Source organism: Sinocyclocheilus rhinocerous, unplaced genomic scaffold (genome assembly GCF_001515625.1).
Source record: "Sinocyclocheilus rhinocerous isolate Xijiao unplaced genomic scaffold, SAMN03320098_v1.1 scaffold562, whole genome shotgun sequence".
Taxonomy (NCBI): domain Eukaryota; kingdom Metazoa; phylum Chordata; class Actinopteri; order Cypriniformes; family Cyprinidae; genus Sinocyclocheilus; species Sinocyclocheilus rhinocerous.
In genome coordinates, this window is record NW_015641608.1 from 704,776 (window position 1) to 719,723 (window position 14,948).

Here is a 14,948-nt window from a genome sequence, read left to right on the forward strand (position 1 = left end):
TCTGCTGTGTGGTCCAAATAATAAAGCTGGTGTAAAACAAAATGAAACAGTTACACCGGGAAGTTTAAAATATTCATATCTCAGCAAATGTTTTGTCATACAACAAGCGATATTATATATAAATACAGTAAAACAATCATGTAAATAAAATGTCATGTTGAAGATTAAAGATTTTAGTTTTATTACTCATAGCTTAGACCATATGTGGAAGTTGTCCACTCATTTCACAGCATCATTTGTGCAAATTAATCACGTGCCGGGGCTAATACGTCGTGACGTACTTTGCAGGTCGATTTACAAAGAGGGTGTGTAACTCTGAGAGTTCATAATGTTGTGCTGTAAGTCAGGCTGAGAAAGCAGAGCAGCAGACGAAGCGGCGCGAACTGACGGCACGAGAGCATGAGGAGCAGCAGTCAGTGTGAACGCGGAGCAGCTCAGAGTCAGAGCGCGATGAGCCCAGCACACAATTCAGCCCTGATGCTCGCTGTCCTCTTCATCTCCTTCATACCCATCACCACAAGTAAGTCTCTCCTTTAACTTAAGTGATATTAGAATAACTTAGCAAAAGTTTGGTGGCCTACTTTCTCTCTAATGAGAAAGCTGATTATTTATTTACATCAAATTATTCATTACATTTAGCCTAATGTTGGTTCTAAACAGAAATGTGATAATGAAAATAATATAATATAAATTAAGTAATATAAATAAATTAATACAAATAAAAATATTTTTAAATTGTGTGTGTGTGTGTATGTGTGTGTGTGTGGCATTATATTTTTCTGGAAACCTTACAAATCAAACAGTAACAAGCAAAAAGAAGCTTTTGAAGATCAGTTTGAGATCATTTAATATCTCAAACAGTGATTTTTAAAACCAATCATTCATTGTTGCTATATATATATATATATATATATACAAAAATTTATTTGAAATGCATTTATTTCATGCTAAGTATACTGCAAATTCATTTACACATTATGTATTAATAAAAATACCCTGCAGTTGTAATTTTGCTATACTAAACGGGTATACTTAAAGTCTGCTAAATTGGAAGAACTAATTTTGTGCTTAATGCACTTTAACTGTGCGAAAGTAGCGCTGAAGTACAAATAAAGATATACTGAAGTATATTTGATTGTGCTAAAGTGGAACTATTGCGAGTGTACTTTAGGTACACTTTAAATATCTTGCATTTAAAAACCGAGATTATTAAAAAACCATACAATCCTCATCAATAGTGACATTTTAGGTTAATTAATAAGAATTGCACAAGTAGTACTCCAAAGAAAGTTGAATTATCATTTTTATATCAGTAAGTCTCAAGCGATATGTCAGTAAATATGTTAATAGATTTGAACTACACTTAGTATTAAATAAATGTATTTAAAATATATTACTTTTTTACTAGGGTATATATAAAAGTGTACTTGTATAAATGTAAAAATCTGCACAGTTCAGTTCATACCACTTAATCACACTGCATTAAATTACTGATGAGGATCAAATGTTTTATATATGTATAAAGATCAAGCAGAAATTATGACCTTTATTGTGACAAATTAAATGGATGTAATACATAAATATTGCAACAGGTATTAAAAAACAACTGTTGCTGTCCACCACTGCAACTTCTGTCTTTATCTTGTCTTTAGATTGACTTTTTACTGATTTCATGTTTGAAAATAATTTTGATCTTTATTGAAGGCTTAGAACTCTTGTCTGTGGTTCAAAATGTGCTGCATTAGTGTGTCAGTAGATAATAAGCAGGAATGCGTCATTGTGATGCATTAACTAAGAGCTTACTGCATATACGTGGGGCAGTGGATTCTGTTAAAGTGCCTTGTTAGGTTGAGACTAATTAGCACAATAAAAAATGCTGGATGTTTCCCATTAAACCTGCAAAATGAGATAAACAGTATTACGCATATGATTCATTTTGTGAATAATCATTACACCACAAGGATTAAAATGATCATCTGCTTGATCATCTGCAGTATAGGAATAAAGAATTTGCTCTATACACCAAGAGCAATATCACCAAATTAGATTCACGTAACTGATCATTATGATGTCACTGAGAGGAATTATTGTGAGAATATTATTGTACAGTGGAGTCAGTTTTGACAGCAGTGATGTCACAAGAATTTGAATAATATTATAACAATGTAAAAAATCCAGAAATGCCAGGAGAGATGCTGACAGATTAGTAGCCTTGACAACTATTTGACTCATTTATTAATACACAGATACAATTATACCATCAGCACTGATTGTTAAATGTCATAAGAGACCCAGAGAGTCATGAAGATGCAAGTTTATAACAATAGATTTGACCTTTTCTCTTTTTTTGGGGGGGGGGGTTGTTTTTGACTAGTTACAGCCGAATGATCTCGCTTTTTCCAGGTCTTAAACAGGTCCCATAAATCATTCACAGAAAACACCTTTTGACAGTAATGGTTCAAAAAGGAAAGCCAGATTGAGAGACGTATACAACAGATCAATAAACAAACTCAGTTAAATTGGAGCTTATTCCACTGAGGCAAAAGAGGTCAAAATCACCAAAACAAGAAAATCGATAAGCAGAGGTAATTCATTTCCGACCTGTACAACTAAACCTCACAAAGATTACAGCTGTCAAGGCTTCCAGATTGATTTCACTGGTCAAATAATTATGACCAATGGAGACTTCGGAATCATTATAAGTGGACAAAACGTCTCGGTTACGTATGTAACCCTCATTCCCTGAAGGAGGGAACGGAGACGTCACGTCGGATGACCATGCTGTGTAGAATTCAATGTGTCAACAACATGATTTTTTTCCCATGCAAAATTCATACAACACTAAATATCATTATTGGAATATATGTAATAATGATTTCTGCATGGATTGCAGGTGCTCCAGTGCTCTTGAATCCATCTTCAATAGAGCATGAGCAGTTACTAACCCAGGTGTGTATGATTTACTGTCAATAGACGTACTTATGAGCTCTTTCATTTTTACCATATAGATTAACTCTCCCAATAAATCTCTTATACTGCCTTCAGTTATATACAAATTTCCTCAGAGACAAAAGTTTATTATAAATGACTTATATTTGTTCAGTTTCAATACCTGTTAACTTTACTCTCTAAGGTGATGATTACGTCTGTGCTTTGTTTACATGTGCTAACTGTGTGCACGTGAGAAATTACATGGGTAAACCCGGGGATCTAGAGGCTGGGATATGAAAGCATGGTTTAATGCATGTTTATGGCCATGGGCTGAAATGAACAGCGCAACACATAAATGATATGCGATTCATTTTGAGTTTGCTCTTTGAATCTTCATTTATGCAAGCCCTAAAATTACAACTGCATTTCTCTTTTGTTGTAGATAACTGAACTGTGCTCGTCCTACCTCTCTGCAGACCCATCCTTTAGAGTGAGTAATGCAGCGTTGTTGCCATTTGCAATACAGCTACTGTGTATTATTGAGGAACCAAACCGAGAGTGGATTATGGCATAACTGTAAAAGAGAGATATAGAGAAACTTTGTGCTAACAGACGGCTAACTGCTGAATTGTGCTTTTCTATAAGAATTAATTTAAATAATTTAACACCGTCAACAATTTCAGTACAAGGCAGACTCATTTGGCTCAGCCACAAATGTTTAACACTCATATTGTGTTCTAGACATATTGAACCGTTAGAATTTTAGTTCATTCAATCTTTTTGCCAACTTGTTTTCTTTTGATTAGATTTGTATTTCTCTTGGAACTGACTGGTCATAGGCCTCAGTGATCTGAGCTGAGTTTTTGAGAGACCAAGTCAAGTCACCTTTATTTATATAGTGCTTTACACAATAGAGATTGTTTCAAAGCAGATTTACAGTATTAAACGGGGAAGTAACATTAATCAGTGATTCTAACTTCACCAAATATAAGACAAATTCAAATTCTGCTGTAAAGCAACTGTGGCAAGAAATTATTGACATTAATTAAGTTCCAGTCAGTTCATTTGTTGATTCAGTTCAGTTGAACTGTTAAAGTTCAATAATTAAAAATAAGTTCAATTCAGCAATAAGCAGCTCAAATGAAGACAGTATTGTTATTCAGCTCAAGTCAATTCCATGTTGATTCATCTCAGTTCAATAACAGTGTTGATGTTGCAAAACTCATCAATAATAAACTAATTTGAAGCTATAAAGCGGCTCTACAGAGATCTGATCCATAAAACGAAAAGAAGTTAAAATGAAAGAAAATAAGCTGGCAAAAAGATTGAATCCAGAATTTGGGAATAATATAGCATAATGGCCTTCCGATTTACAAGCATTTAAAAAAAAAAATGCTGATAATTTTGACCATGGAACAGTGAATTACTTAAGGATTTTAAGCACAGTAAAAGGCTTAAACTTTCCATTTACATTTCTTTTAACCTTTGCCAGACATCTGATGTCCTGGAGGACCTGTGTTTCCTAATGCTGGGATCACTGCAAAAATCGGAGGTGAATATTATTCATGCCCACATGCAATCAGCACACGCAGAAGATTTCACAAATATTCTACACATCATCGCCAACCTTTGCGTATTTGTTTATTAAATAGATGTGCAAAAATCTGTCTGGGTCTAGTTATCATAGTAATGCATAGATTAATGAAAAGACTAATCATTTTTCTGTTTGTTTTTTTTGTACATGCAGGAGATCACAGCTCGAGAGACCAGCAAAAGGGTGAGTGTATGACATTTGAAGTCTTAATTTGAGGTCGTCTCAGACATATTCAGTGCAATGACAATTCAATGACACCGTAACATCAGCATCCTTTTATCTTTGTCTATTCATGTATGTTTGATTGTAATTGTATGTTTTTTTATATGGATAATGTCTTTTTTATGGATATTGTTTTTTTTCCATTCTATGAATGTTTTTCATGTTTTTATCTTATTGATTTTTGGTGTTTGTGTAACTTCTGTTTGGGTTTTGTATTTGTGTGTCTATACATGTATGTGTAGTTTTTATTTCATTACACTAAACCGAACGGTGCAGGATTGTCAGATGGGACGGTAGGTTTCCTCACGGGTTGTTTAAGTGTATGTTGCTTTTAACACTCAGCCACTGTTGCTACGCTGCACTGTCTTCAATAACACACCCAACTGCATATCCTAATTAGGGATATAATACTCATTAATTAAAGCTCAAGTGAATGAAATAAATTGTATTTTAGGCCACTGCACATTTCCCTTTTGGGCCAAGGTAATGGAAAATCTAAATGCAATATAGCCACATTCTTAGGAAACTGGATATAAAGGATAATGTAAGTAACTGCAAAATAAATAAATAAAATAAAATAAATACGTGGATATAAAATATTGATTTTACTTGAAACTATTTGATCATTTTACCTGTATATTATTTTAATGTTTCCACTAAGTCTAATAGCAAAAATAGCAGACCACTAAATGCATCTTTAGTATTCAGATTATTTTCAGATAATTATCAGATTATCATCCTACAGTATTTAAAACTATCTACTCTTCAGTTCCCATTGCATGCATGTAACCTCTGATATCCTTTCATTCCTCCTTGACAGCATTCACACCTATGACAGAAACAGAAAATAATTACATTGATTTTATAAATTACTTTCTTCCCTAAAAATAACCTAAATGTTATCATTTGCACTAGATATTCCCTTGAAATATTAGATTTTTTTTTTTTTTTTTTTGTGAATTAATATCAGAATTTTGGCAGCAACGCAAACCAGAATAGAACCTCATTTTAATTCCAAATTGAATTTACATGCCATTTTGTGTTGATGCAGTCAGAGGAAGTGTTCAGTGTCTTTTCCTCCCAACTGTCCATTCCTTGCATGTTAACCACATTTCTTCTTTAAACTTTAATTTTACATTTTAAAATATTTATATGCCAGTTGAGATTCGTTTCAAATATGCAGCCAAATGTACTGCATATTTGTAACAAATTGCTATATGTTGCTTTTAAACACTCCCTCACATTGTATGTTGTCATGTGCTCTGGCATGGCTTGCATGTGATTGCGTTTTTACTGAACATCAATGCACCGTGTGTGCAAAATGAACACTGAGTCACACTGAGGACAGACAAGTGTGTATTAAATGAATCCTCTCTGCGACCCCTGGCCAGTCGCCAGGAACAGATGTTCATGGTTTTCATATCTCTCCATGTCTGTCTTCATGATATCTCTCTATATATGTGTATGTGTCAGTCTACTGTGTTGCACCCTCTTCTGGAGCTCATACCCCAGCTTGCCAGAAGAAGAAGCAGGAGAATGAAATTAAATGTATGTATCCTGCATGCTTACCTTCATTCAGACTACATTAGCGCTGTGAGTATGACACCCAGAGAACCACTAAAATAACTGCTAAAGCAATATTTAGTTTGGGTAAGTGACTAAATACTGTATATCCAGGGTTGGTATTCAGAAGTCAAGTTTAGGACATTTAGCTGTACTAAACATAAGAAATAATTCATATTTTGTCACCTAATTATGTAATTGAATAGTGCATACTTTTTTATTGAAGAATTATGATAATGAGTTTTCAAGAGTTTTCCCATGGTCTTGGAAATAAATAGAGTCCATTGCCGTTAAATATTACAGCACTTGTATGTAGCTTTGTGTATTTTTGGAGCCCCCTACAGTTATGCAAGTGGAATTCGCCGTCGTGTCGCTGTCATAATTACAGTGCATAGCTGCACACGTGCGTTTGTTGCTGCCGTAAAGTAATCCGTTCTTTTTTCGCAGAATTCCGTACCTGCTCATCAAACTAAAGGTCATTGCACACTGAGTCCGAAATTTTCGCACGTTAAAAAATAAATACGAGCTCACGTTGTGTCAATCACATTTACACACTGCCTCCGAAACTTTCGTCCGTCATAAAAAAATTCAGATCAGGTTAGATTTTCTGTGTTTTCGCATCCGTAGCAAGCATTTTGATAGGAAAGGATGTCGAATACGAAAAAAAAAAACGAAAAACGCATACGAAAATTTCGGACTCCGTGTGCAAGGACCTTTACTCCCAGAACAGATTATTGGGGAGAGTGTGGTAAAAAAAAAACAAGCTATTCGCCATCTTAGAAGCCAGTGTACCACCAGTATTACTTTAAAACTGATAGCCTATTTAAAGGTTAAAAAAAATACATACAGCTGCTGTGGTGATTGCATGAATAGTTGACCAAAAACAGCTTAAATTTAGACGGATGTTCATGCGTCTGTTCTTCTCAGTCCTCTGTGATGCTTGATGAAATGCCATATGCTGTTTGATAATATCTCATCATGACTTAGCTCTAGGACTTCTTTTCTGACCATCAGTAATTGTTGATTTAATTAAGTGTTAAGTGTTAATTATTAAAGTACTAAGTGTTAATTATTATTAAAACAGACAGATTTGTGTGTATCTGTTTTTATACACCACTACCGGACAACCTATCTCTCTTTCTCTGGTTGATGCTGGAAAAAAGGTTGTCTTATTCACTAATTAATTATTAATTTATTCATTTTTGAATTACATACGGTACCATTCAAAACTTTGAGGTTGATAAGATTTGTGTGTGTGTTTGTGTATGTGTGCTTGAAAGAAGTTTCTTATTCCCACCAAGGCTTCATTTATTTAATTAAAAATAAATAAAAATAGCAATATTGTGAAATAGTATTAAAATTTTAAACGCCTGTTTTCTATTTGAATATATTTTAAAATGTAATTTATTCCTATGGTGATATTTGCAGCTGATATTACTCCAGTCTTCAGTGTCACATGATCCTTCAGAAATCATTCTGATTTGCTGCTCAAGAAAGATTTCTTATTCTTCTTCTCATTGTTAAAAACGGTTGTGCTGCTTAATATTTTTCGCGGAAACCGTGATAGGATTTTTTGATGGACAGAAAGTTCAAAAGAACATTTTTTTGAAAAAAAAAAAAAAATCTTTTGTAACATTATAAACATCTTGATAATTTTAATGAAAAATAAAAGTGTTAATTTATTACTGCTCCCCAAATATTTTTTTAAATGATAATAAATATGATATATTAATTTATGCACTATATATTACATATATAGAGAGTATACTACATTTAATTTAAATTGAATATTTATTAATTTACTATAATTCACAATGTAAGAAGGCTATTTTTAATATGTACCTTTTATTTTTTCGTTGTATTTACAAGTATTAATTTCTGTATTATGTAAGCCGTGCTTGTGCACACACAAGGATGCATGAGTTTGAGTCCATCTAATTGTATGTGCAGGATGTGAAATGGCTCAACCTTAGATTAATTGCTCCCATCCATTTGAGAGGTAATTGTACGCTAAAAGTGTTATTGTGCTATAAGGGTAAAAGACAAAACTGAACAAGAGTAAATGACTGCCTCACTCTCACACAGGAAATGGTCCTGATGGATATTGTTGGGTAGATAAAGCTTTTTAACCCCTAACAACACTGCCGTCATCAAACCTTTGATTCATCTGAAGACCTCTGATGACTGAGTTAGTCAAAGTTGTGTACACAAAGTTTGGTAGCAACGTCAGAAAGTGTGGTGTGATAACAATTCCTTCTGTGCACAGGATGACCTTCAGGGGCCCGGACGGATCCAGAGCAGAGGATACTTCCTTTATCGGGTAGGTTATAATATGAATGACTACTCTTTATTGTTCAGCACAACATGGAAATTGAATGATCTTCTTTACATTAGTAGAAAAGCAATGTACAGTGCTGTAACCATCATAAGCATTGAGGGGGATAGTTTTCCATAATATTCAGATTAGTTAAAAATTTAAAATACCAATTAATACAAAATAGAAATATGTATTTTTCAAAAGTGTTAAATTATGACTTTTGGTTCCTTCCAATCCTACATGATATTTACATACTAACTTGTTTTGTTCATTTTAATTTTAGTGTGTTTTAGTAATTTTATGTTTAATTGATTTATTATCTCTTAGTTTTTTAATACTTTACATATTTCAGTTAGGTGGCAAAGCAACATTTGTAGTTTTGAAGTTTAAATGTTTACTTAATGTTGTATTTTATGTCAATTATGATATTTTAATTATGAAAATGACTAATAGTTTTATTTTTAGTTAACATACCTACAGTATTTCACATTTTAAATATACTATTTTTTCTTATTACTCGAAAAACCACTTTTCTGTAAGTACTTTTCTCTGTTCTTTTCTGCAGCCACGCAATGGAAGAAGATCTGATGAGTATGTGTAAAACAATAAAGAATTGAAAAATCAGGTATCTATTTTTTTTTTTTTTTTACAAATGAGAAAAATCAGTTTAAGCCATACTTTTTTTTCAATGTGTTTCTTACATGTGCACTGGGTCTAGAGTCACTTTAATCTCACAGGACAAAAATACAGAAACTCATGTACATTAAACCTGTGAAAAACACATTTTTTTATACTAGTGTATCTGTTAATGTCTTTAAAAAAAAAAAATTTTTGATGAATATTTTCAGCAGCACCAGACCCCGTCCTGCAGGTGTCCTGATCCAGAGCCAGTCAACCTTGAAACGTCACGTTACACCCCTCTATTGAATTGTGATGTTGAATGTACAGACAGAATCCAAATAAAGTCTATTATCTGTTCAAACATTCCTGTTTGTGTAACTGTGCCGTGTCGTTTGAATTAAAAGCATTATCAAATATTTCTTCATTGTGGCAGTGTGATTTTGACCAAACTCACTGTATGTGTTTTACTGTATATTGGAATGCTACCAAAAAACAAAGAAATAAAACCTTTTTCCCTCTCCATTTATTTATTGAAAGCACTAGTGCGACTCTGGTCCATTCTCTCTTTCTCTTGATGAATGTGTGTTTTTGTTACCCCGCTATCTACAACGATTAGTCAAAAAGCATTCATCAAACTTCACTTCCGATCACTGCCGTTTTAATTGGATTTGTACATCTAAACAGCATGTTTCATGAACTGCATCCTTTCTGATAAACATCTCTTTATCGGTTTAGTAGAATCTTGCTTATGGTCTATTGTTGTCATAAACACATATATTTATTAAGCTGTTGTCATACTGTGAGGATGAACTGGGGCCTGAAATAACAAAGTAGGTTACGTCATGTATTGTGACTGCATTTCCTTTAAGAAACGTGACACAAACTAAGAGTGCATGGGAACATGAGGAAGATCTCCGCTTCTAGACAGACAGACCTAGAGGGTACGACTCAAAACACATTAGTCCTGTAGTGGGTGTTTTGTAGGGGGCTGGGTGTGAAAAAGGAAGCTTCGGGGCTGTGAAAAGACGTCGAACGCAATCAATCCAAGGGTATGAGAGGAGTACACAAATGAAACACATACTGGACCTGTTCAAGCTTATCTTGTTATCATCTAATTTGGGTTAGAAACGCAAACATTGCTGGTTAGTTGTAAATTGAAGTGACCCAGGACCCTGGAACTTTGATTACTTTCCTCTTCTGAAACTTAATACATTTTTTATAATAGAAGCAAAATTAGCTTAATTTACAAACTTAATACCAAAAGAATCATCTTCTCTTTCATCCTTCGTTTTAGTTGTTTTATTTGCAATATTTGCAGTTTTAACTCACACATGCACAACCAAAATTATGAAGAAAACAATCATTTTTTAAGTTAACTGTACACTGAAAAAAATTATTCATTGAATTTACTAAATGTTTTTTTTAAGGTAAGTGGTTGCAATTAGTGCTGTCAAACGATTAATCGCATCCAAAATAAAAGTTTTTTTTTTTTTTTTAAATAATATGTGTGTGTACTGTGTATATATATTATGTATATATAAATACACACACATAGAGTATATATTTAAGAAAAATATGTTATGTTTATATATGAAATATATTTATATATAATATAACATAATATAAATATATAAATGTATATACATGTAAATATTTTCAAAATATATACTGAATGTGTGTGTTTTTATATGTACATAATAAATGAACAGTACACATAAATATATTATGTAAACAAAAACTTTTATTTTGGATGTGATTAATCGCGATTAATCGTTTGACAGCACTAATTGCAATCAATTTATTTGAGCTACATTTAAATAAACAAATTTAGTTGACTAACTTTCAACATGTTTTTATTTTTTAAATGTAGCTAAAATAAATTGTTTGCAACCACTTACCTTAAAAATGTTACGGTAAATTCAATGAATCCTTTTTTTAGTGTATTTGTAGATAATAATTATGAAATAAAAGGCAGCTTAAGTGCACTTCAACTTTTATGATACAATGTTTCCTAATACACTTTTAAAAAGTGCACTTTGTAAACGAGTACACATATTTTGATTTGTTGACTAATATACTAAAAGTTACATGAAAAAAGTAATATGATTACATAACTCACATTAGATCACATGGATCATTTTCCATGAAGATATTTTGTAAATTTCCTACCCTAAATATATCAAAACTTTATTTTTGATTAGTAATATGCATTACTAAGAACTTCATTTGGACAACTTTAAAGGCAATTTTCTCAATATTTCGATTTTTTTGCACCCTCAGATTCCAGATTTCAAATAGTTGTATCTCGGCCAAATATTGTCCTATCCTAACAAACCATACATCAACGGAAAGCTTATTTATTCAGTTTTCAGATTATTTCAATTTAAAAAAATTGACCCTTATGACTGGTTTTGTGGTCCAGGGTCACATATAGAATAACACTACAGTTAAAATTCAAAAGTACAGTAATGCATTACTTTTTTACATTACTTTTTTGCATTACTTTACAAGAAAATATTGGAGTTTCTTTTTCAGTTACTTAATGTAAGATTACACTTGTAAAGAGAAATCGGTAGTAAGTGCAAGTTGATGTGTGTGCTGTAAATTATTATGGTTGCTGTATTTCTAGACTAAATATGAACATGCATTTACTCATCTCTCATCTCTCTTGGACAAAAACAAATTCATAAAATATTACACAAACCTGCAATAATTAAGTGTTAACATAAAAATCCATTATGCATTTAATCTCATCTTATTAACCAGTGTCTTTGCTGCTAACCAATGATCCAGTTCAACCACACTAATAAGCAAAAATTACTTTAGATAAACAAACCTTTTTTTTTTATTGTGATTGAGAAGAAAGTGTTGAGAGCTTTCCTCTCTTGCATCCTATTCTTCATGCGATCCAGAATAGCAGCACAGCTGAAAGGTTTGTTTGAGCTTGTTCGTTTCACTTTTGGCGTGAAAGGGCTTGCCAAAAATATAACTTTTTGTATTAAAAACAAACAAGCAAACCCAGGCTAGATGAGAAAAAAAGTAATGCAAAAGTAACAAAAGCCCTTGCGTTCCATAAAAAGAAACTAAACGAGGTTAATTAGCTATTTAGGGAGTAACACAATATTGTAATGCATTACTTTTAAAAGTAACTTTCCCCAACACTGCTGCATTTAATATAAATTTAAACTATAATGCATTTTTATTTAATTGCAATTAAAATGCAATTTAAATTCAGTTCACACTTAAGAATATTCTTTTAAAGCATACTATTTCCTTAATAAATATTATTTTTAAAATTAAAAGTATGATAAAATGTACTTCTTTTTCCACAAGGGAATTAAAAAAATCATAAAAAAGGAAAGAGAATTTCTAAGTAAACGTTTTGTACCTCATTTACCTTTAAAGAGTGCGTATTTATACATTTGCACAGGTCTAAATGATCACTTAAATATCTAAAACGAGAATATGTCCTGTATATAACGTAGAAATGAAGTCAAAAGATGAATTTAATATGATAATAGCACCACCGTGTGGTTATTTTTCCACTGCATTATAGTGGCGCGTTGACTAAGCTTTGCTCCAATGGGTGTCACGCGATCTCCACTCATCATAATAACAGCGCCTGGCAAACAAAGTCAAATCGTTTTTATGATAAAAATATGATTATAATTTCCTACATATTCTCCGTCATGAAAAATAGCAGTGGGCTAAACTCGAGTTGTCATTACTAGCCTACTTTAAAGGCCTAGTAAATAAAGTACTATTGTCTCGTACACTGACATTTTAACAGGCTAAACAATAATTAGCAGAAAAACAGCTTGCAAAATGTGCAATTCGCACGAATAGCGTGTTCAAATAGGCATTTTTTTCTTTTTCCCCTTTTTAATTTTACTATAAACAATAGAATTTTATCATGTTGAATTAGATTTAAACATGAACAGACATCAACATTTCCACACGTCTGTGCGTGCTTTCTACCACACTGATGTGTACGTCACTGAAACATTTACATGTTTTCACTACAGAAATTAGTACTATGGACTTAATGCAAATTATGTAAAGGTTTTTAAATAGCCTTCTATAAACAACGTAAAATTGCCTTGGGCCTCGTTTAAAACAAGCAATAACTTTTCATCCACAATTGCTCTTAAAATAGTCAGATGCAACAAAATATTATGACCCTCTATGAACTAAACGTCTTTACTGTGCGGTACAGTATGTCGCGCACTCCCACCATCTTTCTATTGGACAACACAACTGTCAATCAACACGTCATGCACTAATGTTTTCGCGCGCACTGTGGTAATTTCAAGATAGGTTGACGTGCATATTTGACCTAATTGGCGCTCGCCCAAGAGAAAGAGCGACACATGTGGCCCAAATATTAGGAACGTTTGTATAACATAAAATTCACACCGAAACACAACAATTAAAAGATAGCAGGGTATTTATTGTCTGTTTGAAGTTATAGAAACTTTATATTTTCTTTTGTAAATGGTTAAATGTTTCATTTTTATTAATTATATACAGTTTTATCCTTTCTTTATCTGGTATGAATAAATCGTTTAGGCCACCTCTATATGATTCCCTTGGCGTTGAATAACCTTTGTTTTGTTTTTATGAATTTTCGGTTACCTGTGTATTTTCTCAGTTGTGTCCGTTTTTTTTAATTATTATTATTTTATGTTGTATTTAATGTACGCTTGAATGTTTTACTCTTCTTAATTTATAATTTAATTTAATTAATATAATAATAATTTCTGCATTTAGCAGACGCTTTTATCCAAATCGACTTACAGTGCATTCAGGCTTTAAATTTTTTACCAGTATGTGTGTTCCCTGAGAATCGAACCCACGGCATTTTGCGCTGCTAACGCAATGCTCTACCACTGCGCCACAGGAACACTTTCTATATTCACTTAATTTCTATAAAGATCTGCTATTTGTAATCCCCTTGAAGTTGAATAACTTTTCTGTTTGTTTTAATGTATTGTATTCTATGCAAAAACAAGCAATTTAAACAAAACAACTCTCGGATGCTCACATGCAAAGTAGCAGCCAGGTCTTGCTGCGTGTTGCCAGATTGTGTGGGATTCTGCTCTAGCCACTGCGCATGCGCTTGGGAAGCCTGGGGTAGGCCCTGCTGTTTTTCTAACTCGAGTTCAATCCTACACTGCCGTCTCAACCAAAACAAGGCGCAAGAAAATCCCCCTCCTTGACGGCAAATAACCGAGGTAAGAAAGCAAGCGGACTTGCAAGATTGCATTATTTTAAGAAAGAGCAGCGGGACTCCAGTGTCGCATTTGTGTGGGATTTGATACAAGCGTATACGCGGTGAAAATATGGTGGTGTGTTTTTAGTGCTTGGCTGGGAAGAATCCGAGGGCCCGGTGACCTACATTTGTTCTACCCTAGTGAGGCAAGGGGAGTGTACGATGTTACGCTGCCAAATGTTCGCAACCGATTTAAAGCCCGGACATCTCTCGTGCATCGCATGATTTAGTCCAAGCAGAAGCTATATCTTTGCATTTAAAACTTTGTTACTGTATTTATCAGCTATGTACGTATAACCCTGTATAACCCAGTCTGTAAACTCTCGCTTCTTCAGGTCATATTTTAATCTGTGTTTCAATGAGCATATCGATCAAATTTATACTGATGACGCGCGTTTGTCAGTCTGTAAACTCTCGCTTCTTCAGGT

The 14,948-nt window shown here is 33.1% G+C and overlaps 1 protein-coding gene across 3 annotated transcripts; it reads left to right on the forward strand.

Annotated features, from left to right (window-relative positions):
• Positions 1-315: 315 nt before the first annotated feature.
• LOC107755222 (neuromedin-U-like) lies at positions 316-9,592 on the forward strand. 3 transcript variants are annotated; one of them, XM_016571939.1, is made up of 9 exons: positions 316-520; positions 2,894-2,949; positions 3,374-3,421; positions 4,424-4,483; positions 4,679-4,708; positions 6,221-6,295; positions 8,577-8,630; positions 9,193-9,252; positions 9,476-9,592. In XM_016571939.1, the coding sequence occupies exons 1-8, from the start codon at positions 400-402 to the stop codon at positions 9,226-9,228; spliced, it is 480 nt and encodes a 159-aa protein (XP_016427425.1). In that variant the 5' UTR covers positions 316-399; the 3' UTR covers positions 9,229-9,252; positions 9,476-9,592. The 3 variants fall into 3 exon arrangements, with proteins under 3 accessions (XP_016427425.1, XP_016427426.1, XP_016427427.1); XM_016571940.1 differs by having other exon boundaries at positions 9,479-9,592; XM_016571941.1 differs by lacking the exon at positions 6,221-6,295.
• The last annotated feature ends 5,356 nt before the right edge of the window (positions 9,593-14,948 follow it).